This window comes from Vidua chalybeata, chromosome 3 (assembly GCF_026979565.1).
Source record: "Vidua chalybeata isolate OUT-0048 chromosome 3, bVidCha1 merged haplotype, whole genome shotgun sequence".
In the NCBI taxonomy this organism is placed as follows: Eukaryota; Metazoa; Chordata; class Aves; order Passeriformes; family Viduidae; genus Vidua; species Vidua chalybeata.
The window spans coordinates 93,618,919-93,643,999 of NC_071532.1; the positions used below are offsets into that span (position 1 = coordinate 93,618,919).

Consider the following 25,081-nt stretch of genomic DNA (forward strand, 5'->3'; position numbering starts at 1 on the left):
CATTCAGAAAAGCAATCCAACATGCAGCTGATGCTAACGGATACCATGCTCCCTGGAAATAAAGTGCCTCTGGACTAGAAGAGTTGTTTGTTCTACAAGAAATTAAATGAAACAAGATACACTATTTGTAACCATCAGGTATGTAGGCAAGACCTTTCAATTCATACTAAATGTGTAATCTGGCATCACTGGTATTTGATTTCCCTGGGAATCTACTCCATTCTTGCATGGCCACAATGCTGGCACTCCTCGTGGCTATCACAGTCCCCATTTGCCATGCACAAAGAAGCACCTGATTCACACTTGAGGGTGAGAACATAGCTAGCTGCTTCTGGGATCAGATGAAAAAATGGTCTCAACATCTAGAATTTATTTTCCAGGTGCTAGAAGCTAAGGCACTTTTTTTTTTTTTTATGCACCAAGAGCAAGTGTATTTTCTCTTGGTACTTCTCCATATCCTAATGTGAAAATGGAAGTTTCAGAGGCTGTTAAGAACAATGTAAGGTGGTAGTATCAGCCCAAAATGACATAGGATTATGCAAAATCAGTACATTTAGAGCCACAAAGCCACACTGGAGCCCAGGACCAAATACACTGAAGCTAGGAAAATCTCTAACTGGTAAAAGAGAGTCTTGCAGAGCAGTGTGCTACTATGGTTTTGCCAGCCCAGGAAAGGAGAAGCATAAATAATTATTTAAAGCTCATTCCTAGAAAGACTTCCTTGGTAAATTATGTGATGTTGACAAATTTTGAGGTACAAATAATGTTCCTTTTTGCGACCCAGTGAACGCTTACCCTGCACGTATCCTAGAGGGATGGGACAGTTAAGAATTCACTGCAGAGTGGTGATAATTACTGCCTGTTGGTTAGTGACCAAATTCAGAATTGTACTGCTTGCTCGTTCAGCTGATACACCTCAGACCCAAGCACACTGCACACTTCACAATATGCATACCTTGCTTAGCTAATAGCAGTGAATTAACACATACAGTCAACTAAACTTTTGTTGAAAAAAATTAAGTATTTGTGGCTGTTCTCTGACTAAACAGTTACCATTAGGTCATGCTTAAAACATTAGCATAACACATTTCCCTGAATAGATTGCTATGAAACTACAGTTCTACCTTTCCCAGTGTACAATCATGACAAAATTATTCAAAAACATCTCCAATTTCATTCCAGCCACACAAATGCACTTGTTTTGGTTTTCTTTAATTTCAATGCTCTACCATAGCATAGTTCACATGTTTCATATCAAGACCTCCCTATCTCCTCATTTTGCCCTAAAAAACAGTATCCAGTTTGGGAAGAAATGTTTCCTAGTTGTGAGACCACTATTTCAAAATCAAGAAAGATTAGAACCTGTAAGAAAAACTAGAGCCTCTGAATAATGATTTAGATTAGCTTAAATTGTTGCTCTGAATTTTTTGGCTCATGTAGTCTTATTCCTTGCTACTTTTTCAACCTACTATTCTAAGCTTTTAAATTTATACAAAGAATTACTTGAAAGATTAGCGTTTAATTCTAACCATCCCTGGTTTGTTTTTTATACTAAAAAACCCAAATAAACCTGAAAGATAAATGGTCAAATATTAGAAGGTAACTAGAAATATTTAATCTGCTCTCTGTATGGACAAGGAACAGAAGCAAATACTTGCACATCACTAGTACAGCAACTTCTGCACAAGTAGGGGAAAAACTAATCCCTTTATATATGGGTTATGAAGGACACCAATGCATGATTTTAGGTTATTTGTATTTTGGCCTCAATGTATTTTGAAACCTTATCATTCAAAGCACCACAATGACTGGTGACAATCGGTTGTCCCCCTGCTCCTTCTCACCCTAATTTAAGACAGCAGAAAGGGAAAAAGCATACTTGAGACTTTTGCAGACCAATCTAAGTAACCTCATCTAGAAGATAAGCAGAAAGAGGGCTGTGAATCTGGTGAAAGGCTTTAAAGTACCCTTCAGATGTAGATGGGCAGTCTCTGGGTCACTGGTCTATAAGGTCTGCAAAGTCTTGAAATAGGTCCTTTTATGTAAGCTCTCCTCAACAGCATGTCCTTCCTGAGTAAAAAGCTCTGTATTGTCTCTCTCAGTTCTAAAATGCACAGCTACTTTTGCCTGCTTGACTACAGCCATCAGCCTCATCTCTTTCCCTCTCTCCTGGCTGGCATTACTATGTGCATGTAAAACCTCCTTACTGGTGTTCAAGCTCCACACATCCCAGATAGCCATGGCAATCAGCACAGGAATGAAACTCACACCTCAAGACAGTTTAATCTCTACATACAATGGATGTATTTTAACTTTCCAAGAGGTCACTCCAAGAGCTTTCATATTCCCTTTACAATTACATGATACAGTTTATATCCCAGACTGAAAGCATGTGGACTTGGTTGAAAATAAAGATGCTCTCTGTAAAGTTTGAAACTGATGTTTTACTTACTTCCATTCAAATTTACACCAAGATCCCAAAATATAAGACAGCTGCCTGCAAGCAACTTCTTTGGAGATATTTCTCTGGTTTTGCAAATACTTTCAATTTCAGTTCAAAGAGACAGTAGAAAGATAGATGGGCTTGGATAAGTAGTGAAAAACTGTATGTCTACCCTTGCAAGTTCTCACATCTCTGCCACAAAGACCTACTGAGAAGTCATTTTGCCAGCTGCCTTTGCCTCACCATGTGTACATGTCCAGTGTTGCCAATGAAGAGAGTTAAGTATAGCCCCTAAGACCACATGGCAAAAATACTTTTTTCAATATACTGTCTGTCAATTAAGAACCACAAAGATTTTAGGAATTGACCCACACCATGCAGACTTACTTCCTTGGTGCTTTCTTTATGAACATAAATCCACTTTTCACGATAAAAGCCTAAAATAAAATAAAAATATAAGCATTTTAGGCTTCCACATTTGCTAATGCCCTCCAGAAACTCTACTAAACATACAATTTTCAATAAAATGCTTCATAAAAGAGCAGAACAGTTTTAATGAAGGAACTTTACAAAGGCTGGAAAAGATAACTAAAAATTGCCACAAGATATGGACTTCATGAAAATAATAGAAAAGTTATATAAATGTGTTTTTTTAAAACCACAAGAGTTGACACACAATTGGCAGATGAATGACAACTTTTGTCAGCTGTGACCAATCACTGACATAACAGTGGTCCTACACAATTCCTGATTTTTTTTTTATACAACAGGCTCCTTAGCATTTGAAAGTACAGCAGATATAGACAATGCTTTAGTTCCTGACTACTCCACCCCTCTAATCCATTTTCTTCTGTACAGGTGCCTGTTGTTCTGCATTGACTTGGTTCCATAAGCATCCAGAAGAATTTAGTCTAAAACTAGTCCACAAAACATAACAGTGGTTAGTATCAGAAGACACCTAATACTCAGCAATTACTATTCTTAAATGAATTACCTTTGGGTATTTGAAAAAAAAAATCCAACACAATAAATGATCAATTACACAGTTTCAGTTAAGACATATCACTTTTGACACCAGAATTTGTTGCCAATACAGAAATAGGCATAATTTGGAAGGCTAATCTATAGGTGAGCATAATATAACTATTTTAACATTTCTCTGAACCTACATGAGACTTCTAAAATAAATGAAAAACCCCAGCCTTACATTGAGAATCTGTGTTATTCCTAAAATGATCTTTTTTCCTTTTCTTGGCTGCAAACTCACAGTCTTCAGTATTGTACACTTCTTCATTCTCATCATCCCCAGTTATGATACTGAAATAAAAACATCTAATTAGAATAGCAGTAATTAAATATTTAAGATGCATACATCTTACAATTTTCTGCATTAAAGTCTACCAGCTGAAAAAAAAAAAGAAATCATGTTCTTAATTAAGATCCTCTACCACATGGTCTATAGCAACACGTATCTGGAGAGCAGCTGCCTTGTTTTCTTCCCAGAGGGGTTGAATTTTTGCCAAAATAATTAATACATGATAGTATCTTCCTAAGTGGTATCCTGAAAGTCATTACTGACATTCAGGAAGGACTACTAAGGAGACATTACTAGTGGGACAACTGTACAACTCTGTAAAGTTCTGGTGTACAAAAATCCATTATTTGAAGTGGACCAAGTCTTAACTGCACACAGGTAAAAAGTCTGTGAAGAATTATTGCACATCCTTGCACAGGCAGAAAGCCAGCAATGAACAACATCTCTCTTTACTACTGCCACCTTTGGGGCAAAGAAAGTTTTTCTTTTAAGAAACTCCTGATTCACAACTCTGCACATACTACAGGTGTCATGGCACTGTTTTGCCAATGATTTGTCTGTCACTGCCAGAGAGACTCAACTCCACCTATGTCACTTCTGACAGTTAACTATGTAACCCAACACTGAGGACTACACCAAATGCTTATGTTTATTGAACATACTGGGAATACAAAAAAAAAAAATACAGATACAAATTACTGAAAACCTTTTTTAATAAGCTAGCATTTCTAAAATCTATGTGCATTTAAAAACTGTCTGTGCTACAAGAAATCTACACAGCTTCATGAAATGTTCATTCCATTTTTGCAGATAACTATAAGGACCAGCACCAAAGATAAGAATGGGTGTTCTCTTTTCTAGCACTGAGAAGGAAGATACTTCATATGAAGGCCATGGTCTTGCACAGATAAGACAGAGTAATGAAGTTGAAGTGTGGGACATTCTTATTTCTACGTTACTGCTCTTTGGCAACAAAGTTGTATATGAAACTCCTCACATCCATTAGTGTTTTTAATCTAAATTGCTTTTTATCACTACCAGTTTGAACTTCAGATTAAAACAACTGAACATTGTAAACTGAAGGACAGAAGTTTTTTCAAAAATAACCTCTATCTGGGCATTAAGTGACAAAAATAAAATTATTTCAGTCTATTGCTACTAGCTTACAGAGTTAAAATTTTCAGGTTTGAGCCATCTGTTAAACAACATTGTAAAAAATTTTTGGCTTTTGAATTGTTCTAATCAGTACGTGCTAGCTCAGCTTAAAGATACACAAGTCAAGAAGATTTAGAAAAAGAAAGTTGGTTTCATCTTAGCTTTTTTTTGAGGATTTAAACCTAACATCTGCATTCAGATAGTGCTCAATACAAGGTGATAGCATTAGTTCAGTTCTTAATATTTTTAAAGCAGAGGATAAAGACTCAACACCTTAAATATTCTATACAACAGTGCCAAATATCACATCTGGTCAAACAGCAAAAGAGCTCAGCGGGAAGAAACCAGCAAGAGACAAAAGCAAAACATCAAAACAAGTTATTTGATTATGTAACATTCCAACCTATCAGTTTGTTTTTGTGGGTTTTTTCCCCCAAAGCTATCATGCACTAAACTCACTAAAATTAATTTAATTATGATTTAACATATGGGCTGCATCACCACATGATGTGAGAAGCTATGGCAGAATATGAAGAGTTGCTACAGAACCAGAAATTGAGCCCAAAGCTCCCGGAGTTTTATCATCCCAACAACAGACCCTAACAACAGATACAAGACCAGGCAGATAGGTCCTGATACTCTGCAACATAATCCAAGCAGCACAGAAACTCTCTCATGCTCCTTGACCCAAGGCAAGCAATGGGGAGAGAGGGTGGGAGGCCACATTTCTGAAGGCCTGCTTATAAGAGGAAGGTGAATATGTAAAGATTCCTTCTTTTGCTCCTGGGTCCAAGTGTCCCTATAAAGTAATTTAGATCAGTAACATACCTGAAGTGATTTGAATCCCACTCCTGACACCCCATAAAGATACACTTCCTCAAGCATCATATAAATAACTAAGCTTAAATAGTCAATAAACATAAGGAATTGTGAAGAAGAAGATGGTTATTTCAAACACTTTTATCTAGCATTCAAATTTGCCTGTGACATTCCTGGAATTCCTTAAGTCTCTGTAGAGAAAAGACAAACTGGATGTTACCTCTGCGGATCTCTGATATGAGGCTTTATTTCCTCATGTTCTGTCCCACTTCACATAGAGTCTTTCCCTACTCATCTGTAAACAACACTACTCTTCTTGACAAACGTTTAGTCTGAAAGCAATGAATGAAAGCAAGGGTCCCACAGACATCAGAAGAATGGAATAGAAACACAGAGTTACCCAGTGACTGCTAGCATTCCTTCCAGAAATCTGCAGAGTTGCTTGACAAGTAATAAAGCTGTTCTACTGTTCCAAAAGCACCCCCTGCCCCCTCAAACACCAAGCTAAGATACAAGAAACCAAATCAAGTGCTGCACGTGCCATATGGTGCAACAGAAGCCTTAATTTAGTGTTTTTATTATAATACTGCACGTGACATCTGAGTGCACCTGGCAGGATTTAAATACATACATAATACTGTCAATTTACAGCTATTCTTACTCTTGTCTTGATGACGCACTTCATAAAAAATTCTTCTGAAGCTTTTAAAAGCACAGTACCTGGTGTCCTTAGAACTACAGTATCTTAGATCATGCAACAATTCCAGTTTTTCCAAAAAAAGTAATTTCATAGCAGTATTTAAATAACCTCTTGGGTATGACACTTAAAATGATGGAAAATATGACAGGGCTATCTGAGCTCCAACTATTTTCTCTCATCCCCTTGCTTCTTTTCACATGGCCCTCAAGTCAATTATTTGCAGAGACACACTATTTTAGAAGTGACTCTCACAGCTCGACCATGGAAAATCCTAAGTGCATGCACCAAACGATTTTGTCATTTGACAAATATATTGTAACGTTATCTGTTCATAGATTCAAATCAAAGGACTTCTATCCAGTACCAAAATCACTCTTGTGAACACTGTATCTCACAGAATAAGACAAGAGACACTGCAGACTGAAATGACTACCCTGCCAGCCCAAGTAGTTCATATGAACCTAACACAAAAAAAGTAAATACCACCATCATGAAAATCTTATTAGTCTAATTCTCTTTCTTTTACCTCAAAAAGAACACATAAGACAGCTTTACTCCGAAGTTGCAGGCTAATGAAAACACTTGCATACAGCTCTGTAAGGTAGTTCCACCCCTACCAAGCCTCTCCACCACCAAGCTTCAATGACACAGTGCTATAGCACTGGAAGTGTTTATCTTCAATTTACAGGGAGTCATGGCCAGCATTCACACCACAGAGCTTGAATGCACACAGCCCAAGCCACATTTCCAGCTACTATATACCTTGAACACAAGGCACTCTTAGGCATATAACTAAGACTGACAGAAGTGATGGTCTCTTTTTTCCTATCTTAGTTTCCATAAAAGGATCTAAAGTGCAATTATTCAAGCATTATGCCAAATAATTAAAACTGTGTTCCTGCACAAATGATAATATTTGTTCAAGCATGGTTACAATTAGGTCCACCAATGTTACTAATTCAGCATGTGGATTCACCAAGGCATTGGATGACTAATCAAGCAAAGTTTGAAGTTCTATTTTAACAAGAACCCATTCTTCAATTTAAGTAACTTATGTGTCTTTAAGGTTTATTTATGAATCTGTTTGTGATTAGATTTCTGAAGAGAAAGTATTTGCAATGCATAAAGGACAAAGTTTGGCAAGTAACTCTATCTACACTTTCACTCACAGAAGAGAATAGAAGCAAAACTAGAAAGGGTTTCATTCAACTACATAGCTTAAATTGATTTCTTTTTAAAGGAAAACTGCTATAACTGCTCCCTTAAATACAATACCAAAGTACTAACTTCAGAAGAGATTCCTACAGAATATTTTAGTGAAAAAGATTATTCCTTACAATGGATATAAATGAACAAAACCCTGCTAGAACTGCCAGATCAGCATACACCACCATCCCTATTCGCAGGGCAGCTTAAAGAGAGACAAATAGGTATTTTTGTACTGTTTACTATACCTTTCTTCTACAAAGAAGCACTTTATCAAGTCTCATTCTTTTTTTTAGTGCTACATCATGTTAACAAATCTAAACTGAGTTATATCTTCAATATACACCATAATTATTGCTAAATAGCTTAAGATGGTACAGAGATCCAGCCAGCAACACATCTTACACTGCTGTACAACAATGTGAAGCCCTGCCCATGACATAGAAGAACCCCAAGCCTGGGTATATGCTGGGTACAGACTGGATAGAAAGCAGTTTTGTAGGAAAGGAGCCAGGAGTCTTGAGGATAAGTAGCTGAAAACAGGTCAGCAGTGTGCCCTGGTGTTGTGTTAAGCCAACTGCACCCTGGATTGAGCTATCAAATGTGTATCCTGCAGACTGAAAGAAGCAAACATCCATCTTTATTTGGCATGAGTACTCATCTGGAGTACTGTGTCTAGTTTGGGTGTCCTTAGAACCTCCCAATACAGTGAAAACATTGTCATACTGGAACAACTCCAGTGGGGAGTCACCAAGCTACCAGAGCACATGGTGCACAAGGGTAGAGAACTGACCTTGCTCAGCTTTAAGAGCTGGTGGTGGAGGGAAATTTAATTGCTGTCAGTTTTTAATATGAGACTATAAATAAGATTGCGTGGGACTGTAAGGTTGGAGGAGGTGGGTAAGTCAGGTGGTAATGGGCACAACTGTGATAAGAGAAATTCTTACTAGAATGAGGAGGACAGGGAGAAATTACACAACCTAGGTCAGCAAAACAACAGAAAAATAACACTGACAGTAACAGAACTTAGAACAGGAGCCCAGAAAAGCACAAAGCTGAACTGGGCAAGGCCCTGCAGAACCCAACCTCAGCTGGCCTTGCTTTAAGTATGTGTTTCAACTAGATGATGCTCAAGAAATCATTTCCACTCTAAATTGTTCCATAATGTTGTGCAAATAGACATTAATTGCAGTTTAGTGCCAAAGCTTAACTGGAATATAAAAAGTTACAATCATAGATCCAAAGTTTAAAGTGTAGTGAAATTACTCCAAAGTAGAGAGCTACTACACCAAGACGTACCAACTTGAATTCTCTGAGTTTGAACAACATACATTTTTAATTGAAAAGACAAAAGTAAAATTAAGAATCAAAAACTAAAGCCACAGTTTTTGGCTCCAGAAGAGTTCAATTCTAGGGTCTCCCAAGACTAGGGGAAAAAAAAATAAAAAAAAAATTAATCCATTATTTTTTGCATAAAGAAGCCATAAAAATGCCTCACCTTGCTCTTTGGGGAAAAGATACATATATACATTTATACACACGCACAGTTATGAGCAGAAGTCTTAATGGTATTCACAAAGATTGATAATTTCTTTCATACTTATCAAGCAGTATTAATTAAGCAACCTACATGATATTTATTTTTGAAGCAATTTGCATGGTTGCTAAATACTTATTAGATTTCCCTTACTTTGCCAAGTATATTATTAAAGATATAAAAGAGAAAATATTTTTTTCAAAGGTATTTAAGGTAACTTTTATGTTGGAGGCTTACTGAACATTCTTCCAGACAAAGTTTTGTATCCACAGTGGCCAGACTATGTGGATAAAGAAGCCCAAATCAGATCAGTGACAGATTAACACAAAAGGAAAAAATGCATGAAGCAAACAGTAAGTTAAGATTAATAATAATGCTTCACTGCTTGATATCTCCCTTGAAGATTGTTCTACAAATTTAGAAAACACAGGTGTGTGGCTACAGCAAGTCCTAGCCTCCCAGTAAATCCCTCTCTAAACCAGATGAGTTATCTTTTACTGGACTAACAACAAAACAACAAATGTTCCCTTTCCTCATTATGAGCACATTATGCTGGAATTTATGAGCAAGAATCCTACCCCTGAGAATTACTTCTTTGTGGAGAAGTTTGTTTTGACAAAATGATTTGTATCACACCAGTCAGTGGCCATTTGCCACAAGTATTACTTTATTTACCTAATCACTTTCTCACCTGTCCTACAGGAGCACATAGTCATATTTTGTGTTAGAGAATGAGCATTAAGCTACCACTGATTGTATATTTTGAGAAAAAACATTTTATGGCTGCCACAAACTAATCCAACACCCACTCAGCAGAAAGCCTTCATTCACTTCCAGGTTCAATATGCCTGCTGTATTTGCAATTTACAAGTCTCACTTTTACCCTTAAATGCCCAGGAGGCATTGGGAGGGGCATGGTTTTTTGTTGTTTTTGTGGTTTTTTTTTTTAAGTATTTATTGCTTTATTATTTTGAAAGACATATAGGCTAAGAAGGGATCTGGTTGCCTCAAATAAGCAACTCACAAAGAAGTGACAAAAGACAGTCTCCACAGGGGTCTCCTGTCTGCCTAACTAACAAAACACATGATTGCATTTGGATACAGATGACATCAGCTACCACAAACAGTTGCAATCTGAATGGAAATTAAGTCAATTTTGCCTTCCCACCTGCTATTAATTCATGCAGAATCACTTTTTTTTTTTAAACTTACACAGTGTGGCTGATATCATTCAGCTGATTATTCCCATCCTCAAGTGCATGACTAAAGGGTTCAGATCTTTTCCATCCATCTTCTGTTTTAACCCATCTCCATCCAGGGGATCTCCAATCTTGGCCCAAAAATGGCATGGTTTCTCTATAAGCAGGAAGAAGAGATTCTTTGTCTATTATTTATTTAAAAAGTTTCAAAACTTCTTGTCATTATTTCAGTTTTCTCTTTAGCCTTAAAAAGAAAATACCTTGAGAAAAGTTCTCTGTAGAGCATCCTTTAAAGAACCTTAAACATCCTTTAAAAGAAATAGATTCAGTGGTTTAAGTAGATTCTTTTATTCTCTAACGATGTTCTTCTTGTCTTGCAGCATTTTATTAGATCAAGGTAGATTTCCTTGTTCTTTGGAGAACAAGGAAAAAAATCCTGGAAGTCCAAGAATGGAATGATACCAGGAAAAGAAAATTATATCAATTATATCATATGTAATCTGCTCTGTCATGATCAAACAGATTACTAATTTTCATATGTGACTAATAAATGGTTTAAAGAGATTGACAGCTCACAAAATCAATGTTGCTCCTTTTGTTTTTTCTAATCCTTACAAATACTGAGTTTATGGTACAATGTGTAGTGATGCTTTGGGAAAGGAATTTTAACATTCCCAAAAATCTTTTTACATTGTTTTTGAAACCACCTCCCATGCCAGCCTATTAAGCAGATACCAGGAAAAAAGGAGACTGCAACAAAGTCCATTGTGACAGGTCTCCAGAAATTCCTACAAACAGATGCAGGTCATCACAGGTATATCCCTCAGTGTTCTGCTACCATTTTTCAAAAGTGAGATTCATGTCTGACACATTAAGAGTTTGAACAAGGCAGTTTTCTACTTTGAAGACTATAACCTTGCCAGCTTTTACTCTCTTCTTCCCATTCATCACACAAATATACTGTTCCTTAGTTTAACAAGAGATTTCACATGCAAGCTATAGAGGGAAGATAGCATTATCATATTCAAAACACATGTTAATATATAAAAGGAACAGCTTTTGTCCTCACAAGCATGCATTTTCTAATATTTTTTCAACTTGAAAAAATATTAGGCCCCTTCAGTAAACATCACTAAGAATTTATTTTAAAAGTTGCACTCTTGACAAGCACTCGCCCAATATATTTACTAGAAGAGGATAAAAAGCCAGAAGAAATACAGGCTGAGTAAGACAGCTGGGTTTCTCTTTATTTAAAAATCTGCACAGCATGCAAAACAAAGTGCATTGCCTAGGCCTCAGGATTGACTAAAGTCCCCTTCCTACTAATAACTCAGGTTTCCTCTGCTCCTAACAAGAACCTTTTCCAAAATTTACATCATCCATTCCCCCAGCTGCATCAAATTTTATTCATGCCTATCTGCTTTTCCAATCCTTTTATTGCTTCCTAGGAATAATATGAACCACAAGTAGTTCTTTAGTACTCCCCTCATACTGGTGTCTCAATCACAGAATGGTTTGGGTTGGAAGGGACCTTAAAGATCACCCAGTTCCAATCTGGGTGACACCGTCCACTAAACCAGGTTGCTCAGAGCCCCATCCAGTCTGGCCTTGAACACTAAAAAGATGGGATACCCACCACTGCTCTGGGCAACCTGTGCCAGTGCCTCTTCACTCTCACAGTAAAGAACTTTTAACTAAGACCTAACCTAAACCTACCTTCTTTCAGTGTGATGCCATTCTTCCTTGTTCTGCCACTACAGGCCCTTGTAAAAGATCTTCTCCAGTTCCCTTGTAGCCCCCCTTTAAAGGACTGGAAGCCTGCTCTAATGGTCTCCCCAAAGCCCTCTCTTCACCTGGCTAAACAATCCCAATTCTCACAGCCAGTGTTCACAGGACAGGTGCTCCAACCCTCCTCTGGACTCTCTCCAACACATTCATAGCCTTCCTATGGTGAGAATCCCAGAGCTGGATGCAACACTGCAGTGGTGTACGAGGAGAGCAGAGCAGAGGGGCAGAATCACCGCCCTGGACCCACTGGCCACACTTCTTTTAGGTCAGCCCAGAACACCTCCAGCTTTCTGGGCTGCAAGTGCACATTGCTGACTCGTGCTGAGCTTCTTGTCAACCAATAGCCCTGAATCCCTCTCCTCAAAGTTGCTTTCAGTCCATTCTCCACCCATCCTGTACTTGTGCTTGGGACTGCCATGACTCAGCTGCAGGACCTAGCATTTAGCCTTGTTGAATTTCAGGAGGTTTGCACACACTCATTTCTGTCCTGCCAAGGTCCCTCTGGATGGTATCCCTTCCCTCCAGCTTGTTGACTGCACTACACAATTTGGTGCCATCCAAAAACTTGCAGAGGATACACTCAATCCCACTATCCATGTCCCCAACAAAGATGTTAAACAGGCCCAGTGCCAATCCCTACCCCTCAAGAATGTCACTTTTCACTCGTCTCCACTTGGCCACAGAGCTGCTGACTGCAACTCTTTGAGGATGACCATCCAGGCGGTTCCTTATCTACCCAGCAGTCCATCTGTCAAATTCACGTCTGTCCAGTTTAGAGACAAAGAATTTGTGTGGGACAGTGTCAAACGCTTTTCACAAGTCCAGGCAAATTACATCAGTCATGGTATGACCCCATATGACCTCATCCACCAACCTTGAAATCCCACCGCAGAAGGCCACCAGACTTGTGAGGCAGGATTTGCCCCTAGTGAAACCATGCTGGCTCCCATCCTCACACAGCTTCATGAGATCCCAACACCCCATTCGTCCGGGCAGGCTCCACACACCTCCCTCCAGACCCCTCAGTGCTACCCGTCCCGCCTTGCCCCAGCCCCATCTGCTCACCCTGACTTTTAACACCTTGTCCCACACTCCTCCAGCCCCACATGCCCTTAGGAGCCAACCCCAAACCCCTCAAGCCACGACTGCCCACGCTCAGCCCCTACCCCGCGGGCCGACGGGGCTCACACACACGGCCCCACAGGTGTCCTCCCGACCCCGCTGCCGGCCGGGCCGGGCCGCGCTCACCTCACGGTGCCCACGGTGCCGACCCCGCCGCTCCCCGCCCGGCGCTCGGCCCGGGCCCGGCGCTGTTGCCGGAAGTACCATGGGCCGCGCTGGCCACGCCCCCGCCGCGCTGATTGGCCGCCGCCCGCCGCGCTTGTTGCTACCCGGCAGCGCGCGCCGCCATTGGCGCAGCGGGGCGGGGCCGTCTCCGCCCGGCGCGAGCCGCCGCGTCACGTGACAGACGCCCGCGGGGCGCACGTGCCAATGTTTTGGTGGGCGGGGGCGGGGCGTGTGGCGCGAGCGGGGCGGGGCGGGGAACCCCCCGGTGTGACCCCCTGGGGAACCCCCCGGTGTGACCCCTCCCCCCGGTGTGACCCCCTGGGGAACCCCCCGGTGTGAGCCCCTGAGGAAGCCTCTTGGTGTGACCCCCCCGGTGTGCCTCCCTCCGTGTGACCGATGTGACCCCCTCTCTTCCATGGCCAGTGTGACTCCCGGGCATGCCCGGTGTGTCTGATAGGACTCCCCCTGCCCCGGTGTGTCCCTGTGTCCCAGGTGTGCCCTGAGTACCCTGGTGTGGTCTCCCTCCGTGTACCCCAGGGTGCTCCTCTGTGCCCCGGTGTGCCAGGGCGCCTGGAAAACCAAGTTTATGGAGGGCCTTGTTTCTTAAAACTTTAAATCATTAATATATGATTGTATAAACATTTCCGATTTCACTTCAAATCGGTTATTTTCATCTGTTTGAATATGGAGAAAAATATTAAAAAAAAAAAAAAGACAAGGTATTAAGACTAAAATTAAAGTTGTATTTTCAAACACTGTAATTGGTCCTAAATTTTGTGCTGTAGAAAAAGGCTTTATTATTTTAATTATTTGAATGCTTGGGATTGACAATACTATAATTACTGCAACTTGTCCCTTCCTGGAAGCAATCCTTAAATCTTTTTGCTAGTCTTTGCCATAAGAAAATGGACTTTATGAGCTTATAAAATAATTTCAGTGTCATAAAAGCACAGAATTCAGCAAAGACTCAGACTGGAAGGGCTGCTTTTCTGTTTTTGGTCTTGAAAAACTTATATGAGTAGTTATTTTTGGTCTGAGATTCATTGTGTTCTCAATATGTTACTTTTAATAATTAAGCTGGAGATAGGATTCCTTTCTTGAAGACAGAAAAAAAAAAAAAAGTTGAATACCCAAATATTTTTCAAGACCCCAATATCCTGGCACAAATACAGCCATGGCAAAGGTGCTGCCTTTGCACAGCCAGAGGCTGTAAGCCACTCTCTCTGCCATTGCCTGATTGAAAAGTTTCCCAGCTCCACACTGGAAAATGATGTGAGTCAATATTAAAAATTCTGCACCACTACTCTGCCAGGAATATGTCAATCTACATTTCCAGCCCATGAAAGTTTTTTGGGTTTTTTTTTTTGGTTTTTGTTTGTTTGTTTGTTTGTTTGTTTGTTTTTCTCTTTGCCACCTGGATCTACAAAATTCCTTCATAATGTGGCAATAAATCCTTTTGTCTCTAGGATCCTTCTACATTTGCTGTCTTTGAGGTGTCCTGTGATGTGTGGCCATACAATGAGTACTCAGTTAACTCAGGTGGGGTTGCTCCTTTAGGGCAGGCTGGATTTTGCTAGCAGAGCTTCATAAGTGAAACATCTAATCCAAAAGTGATGCAGTTCAGAAAATATGCTGTGGTTCTTTTGTGTTTACCTGAGGAGTAAGCAGCATTAAAACCCTGAAAGACAATAAGTAGGAGATTACTTCTTGAAAGGGTGCAGCATTTTGGGAAGGACTCACACTGGAGCAGTTTGTGAAGGACTCTGTCCAGTGAGAGGAATTCCACGCTGGAGCAGGGGAGCAGCATGAGAGGGAAGGAGTGGCACAGACAAAGTGTTATGAACGCACCCCAGCCGCAGTTTCCCATCTCCCTGTGACGCTTGCAGAGGAGAAGAGGTGGCAGAAAAGTCAAGAACAAAGAGTGGAGTTGAGAGTGTGAAAAAAGGGAGTTGACAAAAAGGTGCTTTTGTTTTTTCTTTCTGTTTCTCACAGTGCTATTTTTAAAATACTCAATTTTTAATTCACAGCAAATTAATTTAATCTTCCCCAAGTTGATTCTGGTTTACCTATGATGGAAATTGGTGGATTGGTCATTTTCTGGACCCATGAGCTTTTTCATTTTTTTTTTCCCCTGTCTTGCTGAAGAGGGGGAGTGAGAGAGCAGAGGAGTGGGCACCACACTTCCTAATATCATAGAATGATTTGGGTTGAAAAGGATATTTGAAGTTCATTTCCAATCCCTCTGCCATGGGCACAGACACCTTCCACTAGATGGAGCATAAAGCTCCATCCAGCCTGGCCTTGAACACTTCCAGGGGTGGAGGATCCACAGCTTCCCTGTGCCTGTGGCTCACCAGCCTCAGAGGGAAGAGTGGCTCCCAGGTATCTAATCTAAACCTACTCTCTCTCAGTTTAAAGCTTCTCCCATTTTTCCTATCAGTACATGCCCTTGTAAAAAGCCTCTCTCTGTTTTTTTTGTAGGACTTCTTCATTCACTGGAAGCTGTAGAAGGAGTCCCTGGAGCCTTCTCTCCAGTGAACAGCCCCAGTCTTTGTGGGAGAGGTGCTCCAGCCCTCTGAGCATCTTCGTGGCCCTTCTCTGTCCCCAGTGCTGGATGCAGCACCCCAGGATGGGCAGAATCCCCTCCTCAACTGCTGGTCACACCTGCTGGTATCAAGCCCAGCTGGGGGATGTTACCCTGGGTGAATGCCTCACACTTTAGGGAGGATACAGTAGGGAAGGAAGAAACCAAGGAAGTCTGTTCCTTCCTATATGCTTCTAGCTTTTTTCATTTTTCCTGGTATAGGTCCTAGAAGGACAAAGGACAAGTGTGTCTTCCCAGCTTAGGCGGTCACACTCTTTGACTTGTGCTTCAAATTTAATAAAATTATTAATAGCTGAGGTACATAAGTAATTGGGTTTTCCATGACAAGTCTCTTGCCTGCATATTTGCTGCTACTCATGCCCAGCTATTATAATATTTCACCTGCTGTCTTCAGCATATTTATATTAATTATAAATATTGTAGAGAGGGCTGGAAGAATGCAATTTTTAATTTATTTTTAGTAAAGAGCCACTTATTACAAGACCTTATGTATATGTGGTTTAATTCCAAGTGTCTAAAAGTCTTGTGATTATTCAACAAGCAGATGCAAAGTGGTTATTGCCCATAGTTACTACTGAGCCATCCTCTCTTGCAAGTGTAATTTTCTTACTCCGTACTTCAAATCCAAAGTCATTTTGCTATATAGTGTTTGTGAAGTAATTCTACTATTTAATGTTTATGATACCTTTCCATCTGCCTTTTTTGCAACAAAATACGGTAAATTTTCAAATGAAGAAATTTAGAGATATTTTCCATGTTAAGAATAGTTGCTATTTTGAGAGTCCATGCTCTGACCTATAAAAATTCATTGAAGGCTGAGAAATTTATTTTAAAATATTTTTTCTTATGTGTAGTCCATGTCTGTGTTAAAAGTATATGAAAGAAAGCATGCTGCTCACTTTAGGGGGGTTTCAAGATATAAAATAACTTAATGGAATGTGGAAGCTTTTAAGACTATTCTGATCAGCATGGAGCAGCTCGAGCAGTTCTTGAATAATTAAATATTAATTGACACTATTCCATTTCACATATTCCTTATAAAGTTCTATTGTAATTTTCTTATTCTGGTGTCACAGCCTTCTATCGTGTTTTATTTAATACTAAAGCAGTTTAAACCTTCTCAGTGGAAATTGAACAAACTCATCTGAAGTGTAGCTGTTAGTACTTTTGATTGTTTCAGAGAGATTTTAAAGTGAAAATTTCATTAAACCCAGATGAGTTTTGCATTTGGGATAGTTACCCTTACTGCTGATTGCAGGTCCATGTAGATGAGGTGCTAGATCATTGCTACATTAACATGAAATTAGGAGAAGAAAATGGTGAATTCCATCTTTCCGATTTTTTGCTGTTGAATTACTTAAATTAGGATTTCTTTTTAATAATCCACAGCAAAGATTAATTCTTTAAATGAGCTTGCACCGAAGGAAAGCGAAGCTATTTTACTTTAAAATTACAATTGCTTGTAAGATCTGAGACACATTATTAAAAGCAAAACGAATGTTATTTGGTGTGGCTTAGGATAACCTCACGGAGCACATAAATCATCTTGTCATCAAGATTCATATTTTCTTAACTGTTTGGTCTCAAAAGTTGCATTGTAGGAATGTTTATATGTGTTTACATTTACATATAGTATGTTTATAGGAATCACTTCCTATTTTTTTTTAGAAATCACCTGAAAATGAGGGTTGTGGTAGATGCAAATGGCCTTCTTTCCTTTGAGAGAGTAGTTTTCATTTTGCTGAGTAATCTCTATACATATTTCAAAAAATAGAATAGTTCTGACAAATAATACTGCAGCCCGATTCAGTTACTTAGCAACATTTAATGCTAACAAAAAGAAGCAGGAAAGTTATGCAGGAGCAATAAAATCATTAGAAAGCAGAAGGAAACTCATGACAATGATGAAGACAAAACTCATAAGTAAAACAAAAATGGAAAATAACACCTAATCCAAGCAGTTGGTCTTTTTCCAAGGAGTCAGTTGCATATAGTTTCATTTTCCAGGAAAAAACTACCAACCTGTAAAACAAACATCAGAACTTGGAGAAAAGCCTCATTATCCCAGATATTACTTAACGTGTGTTTTTCAGTGTATTACAGAGTTCTTCAGAAATTTATTTTGTGGCTTGCATTTTTTTTTCTTTAATACTTATCATGGATACTGCCAAAACAAGAGGTAATGCTACCGCTCTTCCTTCATTAGGTTTATTACTGTCCTCAGTGTGAGAGGATAAATAATTTAGTGTGTTAGGGAAACTGTAGATGCATAAGACAACATCTCCCTTCCTGAAGGCTTGGCTGCTGAGGACAGGTCCAGCTCAGCAGTGGTGCAGCCCAGGGCAGCCCCTTTCCTCCTGGGAATGTTGGAGAGGCTGCTGACAGTGGCAGAGGAACCTGAGTGGCCTGTCCACATAGCCTGCTGAGCTGGGCTCCTACCTAGACCTGTAGATTGGCTTCCCAGCACGACTTTGGAGCTGCCTGAACCTGTCTTACCCTTGGTCTGGACTCTTGGTTGAACCTGGGCACCATCCACTTGCTTTATGCAGAGAGGTTCTGACTTGTCACCCCAGCACCCCTCTCAACTCCTCAGTCCACAGGGATGTGATATCATCAGACAAATTGCTCCCCAAAGACCATGGGGAATGGAAAGAACTGATGAACAGAAACATCTTGTAAGAGCTTTGTGGGGAAAAAAGATTCACAGATATACAGGAGGTTATTTATGATTACACTCAGAAAAGTAATTGTCTTCGGCAGATTTGCATATCAGTGTTGGTTGCAGAATTTTAATATGGAAGATGTATCTTATAATAATTCACTGTTGAATATAAAAACAGATTTACTTTGCTTGGAACAAACACTATATAGCAGAAGGAAAAGAATTTTGAAAGCTAATAATTAGTCTGTGGAAAAAATCAGTAACACTTTGCTGGGAAAAAACATTAAGGGAGAAACTGAAGAACTTGCAGTGTGGCAGTAAAAACCATGATTTTAGATAACTCCGGAGAAACAATCTGAAAAAGTGCATGTACCATATCTTGAGACAAATCTTTAATTGAAAGCCCTGGGACACGAACAGAAATCACACCATTTGATCAATGGCAGGTTGGATACTGCAACTAACTCATTTGTGATGGGGGAAATGTGAGGTCAAAACTAAGGTTTGGAAAAGAAATCTTCATTTTTCAAGAAATATGTGCTTTGCCTATTTCAGAGAAAAATAACTAAGAAAAAAAATTAATTCGTTTGGGAATTTGCAGTATGGGATGGAATTTCATGGCGGTCCAACCTATAGAAATTGCTCATCAAAATAAGGTTTATTGCTTTTATGGTAATGAAGGATGGCAAGAGGTTTCTAACCTTCTTGAAACCTTTAATCAGAAAAAAACCACCAATTTTTAGAAGCAGACTTTCTATATTGGTAAGTTACCATCTGTTTTCACTATATTTGTATGCATCCATAGAATCTTTAAATTGGTTTGGATTAATGATTTCATATATGTTCCTAAGAGAATGTGATTTCTTCAGCAAAAGCTGGGGACATAGAACTCAAGGAAAAAATGGATCAAAACTGAGGACAATGTTGTAGTAATTAAGATAGACATACAATTAATGTGTAAATGAGAAGATATCTAACTGATGAAGGAGAGAGTTTTTTTTTCCTCTCTTGTTTCTGTTGGCTTTTCTCATAGGAAGAATTGGAACAAAGAAGTCTAATTTTACAGAGAAGTTTCATCAGTATAGGAAGGGAAGCTTAGTCAGTATATATGATATATTTGAATCTGACTGCAAGGAACTGAATGCAAACTAGTAGATGTACCTAGAAGGGTAAGAAAAGAAGTAAACTATTAGTCTGCTATTCTACAAAATGAGATGCACTGGTGTTTGCTAAAATGCTCAGCTGAAGGAGATGGCTAACAACAGAACTGCTAGTTGAAAAGGGTAGGTTTTCAAAGACAAACAGAAAAATAGGGTTTGAAAGAGAAAGATAGTTAGAATGTTTAGAGAAATTAGATGTTTATTAGTTTGGCTGGACATGATAAATTGAGTTACATAGCTAGTAAACAATCTTAAAGATACTAGCATTTGTATAGAAAACATATAGAGGATTTGAGAAGTGTGACAGAACTGCAAAAGAGCAAATACTGTGTCTATTCTTAAAAAGTGGAAAATAAAATCCATCAATTATAATTTGTAAATTTAACTTCTGGTGGAAAAATCCAATACTAATAAGACTTCTATAGTGAGGTGGAATACAGAATTAAGTGTATGCATGTTAAATTGGTAGATGGTAGGAAATTGGCAAGATCTCTAAGAATGTGGAAATATATGCTAAGAATTAAAAATGACCTTGGAGAAGTGGTCTGAAACAGAATGAAATTCCCTACAGACCTTCTTTTGTATATATACTCATAATTAAAACATCTGTCCATAGGGTGCTTCACTCCCATTTTGCTATGCCTATGATATACATGGTTTAATGAAATAGCATAAGCCCAAACATAATTACTAATGCTATCAGTAACTGTCTTTATCTCAGCAGCAGAAGCTGTATCTGATATAACAGCAATGTTGTTGTGATAAAGCAGACCAGTGAGGAAATAAAAAAGAAAGCATGTTGAAATTAAAACCCCACCCTGAAGCTTACTTGGGTTTTGCTTATACCAAATGAAACACCCATAAATAATAATTGTGTTAGTCAAATTATGTTGTGGTTTATGGAAGTAGTAGAACAGAATCATGCTTTCTGATTTATCAAAATTTTAATGGAAGCTAGCAAACACATTTAAACTTGTCCTGGTTTCAGCTAGGCTGGGGAGAAGGGAAGAGGGGGGCTGAGTGAGCGGCGGCATGGTGTTTCACCTCCAAGTGGGCTTGAAACCATGACACTATTTCATCTGCATGGGATGCAGAATCTTAACTTCAGTAATTCAAATTGCACTCAGCTACTGTGCTTTAGCTCAGTGGTATCGAAGAACTGTTGTTCTGGCTTACAAAATCTCCTGTTTCTGGTTTGTTTTTTGAAACAAACTGCAAATGCATAGTAAGGAAAAAGAAAAGTCTTGTACAATAAAAATTGTGGTTAAAGTTCCTTAAAGTCAAAGTGTCTTTCCACTGGCAATGCAGACTCCACAGAAATTTAACCAATTTCTTACTTCAACTGCTTTTATACTATACCTATGTTATTTTTCAGAACTGGAAAATCTTCCACTCTTACTGGAAGTCTTTCCCTGGTGGATTTGTACGTGTTGAACAGAACATTTAGTTTATCGAGGTTTTAGTAAGTTTCAGTTCCTATGTCCTTCATTTGAGCAATTTTCAACAGTGTAAAGGTGGGGAAAAGGCTAGAATGAGATGGGGAAACAAGGAGGAAGAGAACATGCTGAAATAAAGACAATTACCACTGTAGAGGTAGATAGTAGAATAAGGGGCTTGGGATAATCACATGATGAGCTCTGGAGCATTGTAAATTTTGCTGGCATGTGTGTTTACTCCTGTTGGATGCAGGTTTTACTCTCATGCTCACCTTTTATGGCAAATGTAGTTAGTACCATGCATTATGTTTATTACCTCATGGTGCAACTTTGTGACAAGAAGCGATGTTTTAGCAGCTTTGGGACCTTGAGCTCTTGTAGTCATTGTTGTATTAGACTGAGCTTTAATGGCTACTTTCTTTGAGGGGTGCTATGCCTGCCATCAATAGGGACTGTCAGATGGCTGCATGCACTGTATGGTTTCATCCCTTGCAGGTGTCCTGTAGGGAATTTGAAACCTCATGTTTCCACTCCCCTTTCTCAGGAGGTTCTGAATTAGGATGGTTTTCTCTTCAAAGCCCTTGGACATTCAGCTTGAGCTCAGGCTGTCCACGGCTTTGGCCAGAGGGAGCTACTGTCATATTTAAAAAGCACGGTCTCCAGCAGCTGGAAATTAGTGCTTTTAATCTAGTCTTTGTCTACATGTAAGCTTGCATATTAGACTACTTTTGAGAAATAAATTTTGGTTATAAATAACATAATGGTCTTTGTTTTCAATAGGGTAATTTACAGCACTGCTGAATGAGAGCGGCATCAATGGACTATCAATCTGACACAGAGATGAAACAGCAAGCAAGCTGTCAAAACCTTTAGTTTGTAGGGTATTGGACTGATGGGCTCAGAATAATTTTATCTTGTCTTGGAAAAATGCAACTATAGGTGAGTCTAATTAACAAAACAAAAACCTGATGGTTGAATGCTACAGAGGTTACTGTATAAGGTATGCTTCTTATATTGTATACTTACAACTAATTTAACTACTCAAAAGTCTATCAGAGATTAGTACATGGTCAGTAATTTTATACCTCATCATTAGTAGTTCTCATGATTTGTAATCCACTGTGATCTGTGGTAGTAAAGAGTTCCCTTTGGAAGCACTAAACAGAGGAAGCCTTAGAAAATAATATATTTTGTGAAATTAGAGCACAATATACTTTTATGATTATTATTCATAGCCTTGCTCACTATGTAATTACAATCCCTAAATTCACATTTCCTACTAAAGAATCCATTTGTGGGGGCAGTGGCTGGGAAGAGGTGGTGAGTTTGTCTACTAAGCTTTATGGGTTGAAATTCCTGCATTTGATCTCTGCTTACTGTGTTAATATGAGCACCACTTCATATGACAGCCTGAAGTGCCACCCAAGTCCCAGTGGAGTCAAGGAGGATTTTGACCTTTATTTCACAGGAAATGAATCAGGCTTGTTTATATGGAAGAAAAGCAACTACATAGTATACAACTACAATTCTAAACTTTACAGTTATATTCAGTGCCAGTCCAGTACAAAAAAACAGTCATGAAAAAAGCTAAGCAAATTTCAGATTTGTTTTCTTGATGCTTCGTTTATTCCCTGAAAAGGAAGAAACAAAAGCAGCATTTTATTCACTCACAGATAGATGTCTGCATAATTCTTGGGGCTGTTCTATTACACACAGCATAACAAAGTGGCAGTCCATCTAACCAGTTCTCAAAGAGATTTAGAACTATTAATTCTGAGTGTACATTTTTCATATGCTCTTTTGAAATTTTAATTATGATTTTATAGATATCTTAACCACAAAATCTATGGATGTAAATAGGAACTTTTACAAAACAATCAAAGACCTTGTGGATTGGAATTTTTTTTCCTGGTACATTTTATTAAAAAAATAGGATTGCCATTAAACTAAACGGGCATTTTCAGAAGCTCATAGGACTGGAATTCATGTATTATTTGGACACAAGCAATATGCAAAGAATGAAACCATTTTTGCAACCTATTAAGGTAAAACTGCCTCATTAACACATGTATTAGATTAGAGGAACAGCAGGAAGTGATCAATGTGCCTTTCAAGGTGGAAATTTATGCTATCAAATACCAACAAACAATGGGAATAGTCTTGCTGATAGCATTGGAAATGGTATTTAGGCTGACATTACATAACTAGGTGTACAGTTATCCCATGAGCTAGATTCAAGAATCACTTAGATGTTTTTCTCCTGCAAGCACCCTGGTTAAATGAATATAACATTTACTGCAGCAATGATTGCCTGTCCATACCAAAAGGATGACTAAATGTCTTTAAAACCCTGAGAACAAAACAGGAACCATATTTAATTGTGTCTTTCTTTCCCCCTTCCATTTATTCTGCTTCTTTCTTTCTACTTTAACTTTGTAGAGTAGAAGTAGAAGAGGAGTAGAGAAGAGGAATAGAAGATCCACGATGCTCCTTGGCAAAAACCAGAGAACTTGTGCTCCCACAGAGAGCTGTGGGCTGGGGACCCATCTCCTGTTACTTTATGGCTACTGTAGAGGCTTCTGTTCTTCACAGTTCTGATCTGACAGAAAGGGTGCCATGGACTGGTGCTGTCTCCTCACACTATGGCCATTCTCAGCTCTTCTGATGGTGTTTAACATCTAGATCATCCTGTAGGCCCTTTGAGAAAACAAATTGGTACCTGATGAGTACATGCACACTGCCATGAAATGCGGGAGGTTACCTGTCACTCCTCATTACTAGCAATAAGTCTTTGGGATAAACTGGAATTTAGACCACTCTGTAAAGTACAGTAAAGGTGTAGTCAGTCTGTTTAAAGATGCAACTAATTTGTTTAAAGACAGCCCAGTCATTTCCTTCTCACTCTCTGATTTTTATAAATGTGCAGTTCTGTGATATCACCAGTTGTGAAAAGTGCTGATGCTGAAGGGAGTTTTGTCTAGGTAATGGCAGCAGGATTGCACCCTGTAGAGTTCTGCTCCGTGGCATCAATTTCACTTGACTCAATATGCTTAAAAGAACATATTTATGATTGTATTAATGATTACTGCTGTTAACCTATATCCTTATATTATTTCTTCAACTTTGGGAGGACAGAGCAGCTGCCTATAGATTATTAAAGTTAGGACATAATTCTGATTTACCTGTCTGGAAGATATTACAATTTGTTGTTGTTAAATGAAAAACCGTTAATCGCTTTCCTGTGTTCATTTATACTGAGGAGATCATTTCCTGATTGAATTTGCTGACAGCTCTAAAATGTAAATTCATGGCATGTACTATTTTTATGTCTCTATTTTATAGCATGGTTACATTTTATTCATTTAATTAAATAAAGAATGAGAGTAATTTATAACTTTGATGCTAGATCTTTCAGCTGCATAATTGGGATCTGTACAAAATGTTTTTGGCATAGTAGAGATAAGAGGATCAGGAAAAAGTGGTTTTTTAGCCCCTAAAGCTGGACTAGGTTGAGTTACTATAGTGACAGATGAAGTTCCATCTGCATGTAACTACCACTTTGAATGCTTATTGCTTTGGTAGTCACTTCCATGCTTGTTATGGAAGCTGCCTGGTTTAGGGAGTATTAATCCCATGGCAGTAATAAAGTGGTGCTGCAGAGGTTACATCTGTGAGGGTGAACTGGGCTCAGTAACTTCAGCCAGAATTTGTCAGAGTGAAGGCTGGCCCCAAGATGCTGGTTTTTTTCAGATAAGTCTGTGCCAGTCTG

The 25,081-nt window shown here is 38.9% G+C and overlaps 1 protein-coding gene across 4 annotated transcripts in view; it reads right to left on the reverse strand.

Moving 5' to 3' along the window:
- Positions 1–13,466, reverse strand: part of FBXO25 (F-box protein 25) — a 30,081-nt gene extending 16,615 nt beyond the window's left edge. For 2 of the 4 annotated variants that reach the window (XM_053938690.1, XM_053938691.1), the window contains exons 1-4: positions 13,329–13,386; positions 10,388–10,531; positions 3,651–3,760; positions 2,831–2,880 (exon numbers count right to left, since the gene is read on the reverse strand). In XM_053938690.1, the coding sequence (XP_053794665.1) occupies positions 2,831–2,880; positions 3,651–3,760; positions 10,388–10,524 (297 nt within the window). In that variant the 5' untranslated portion in view covers positions 10,525–10,531; positions 13,329–13,386. Of the gene's footprint in view, positions 1–2,830; positions 2,881–3,650; positions 3,761–10,387; positions 10,532–13,328; positions 13,387–13,410 lie in introns of those variants that run through there. The other 2 variants (XM_053938689.1, XM_053938693.1) reach the window with 2 other exon arrangements.
- Between the last annotated feature and the right edge of the window lie 11,615 nt (positions 13,467–25,081).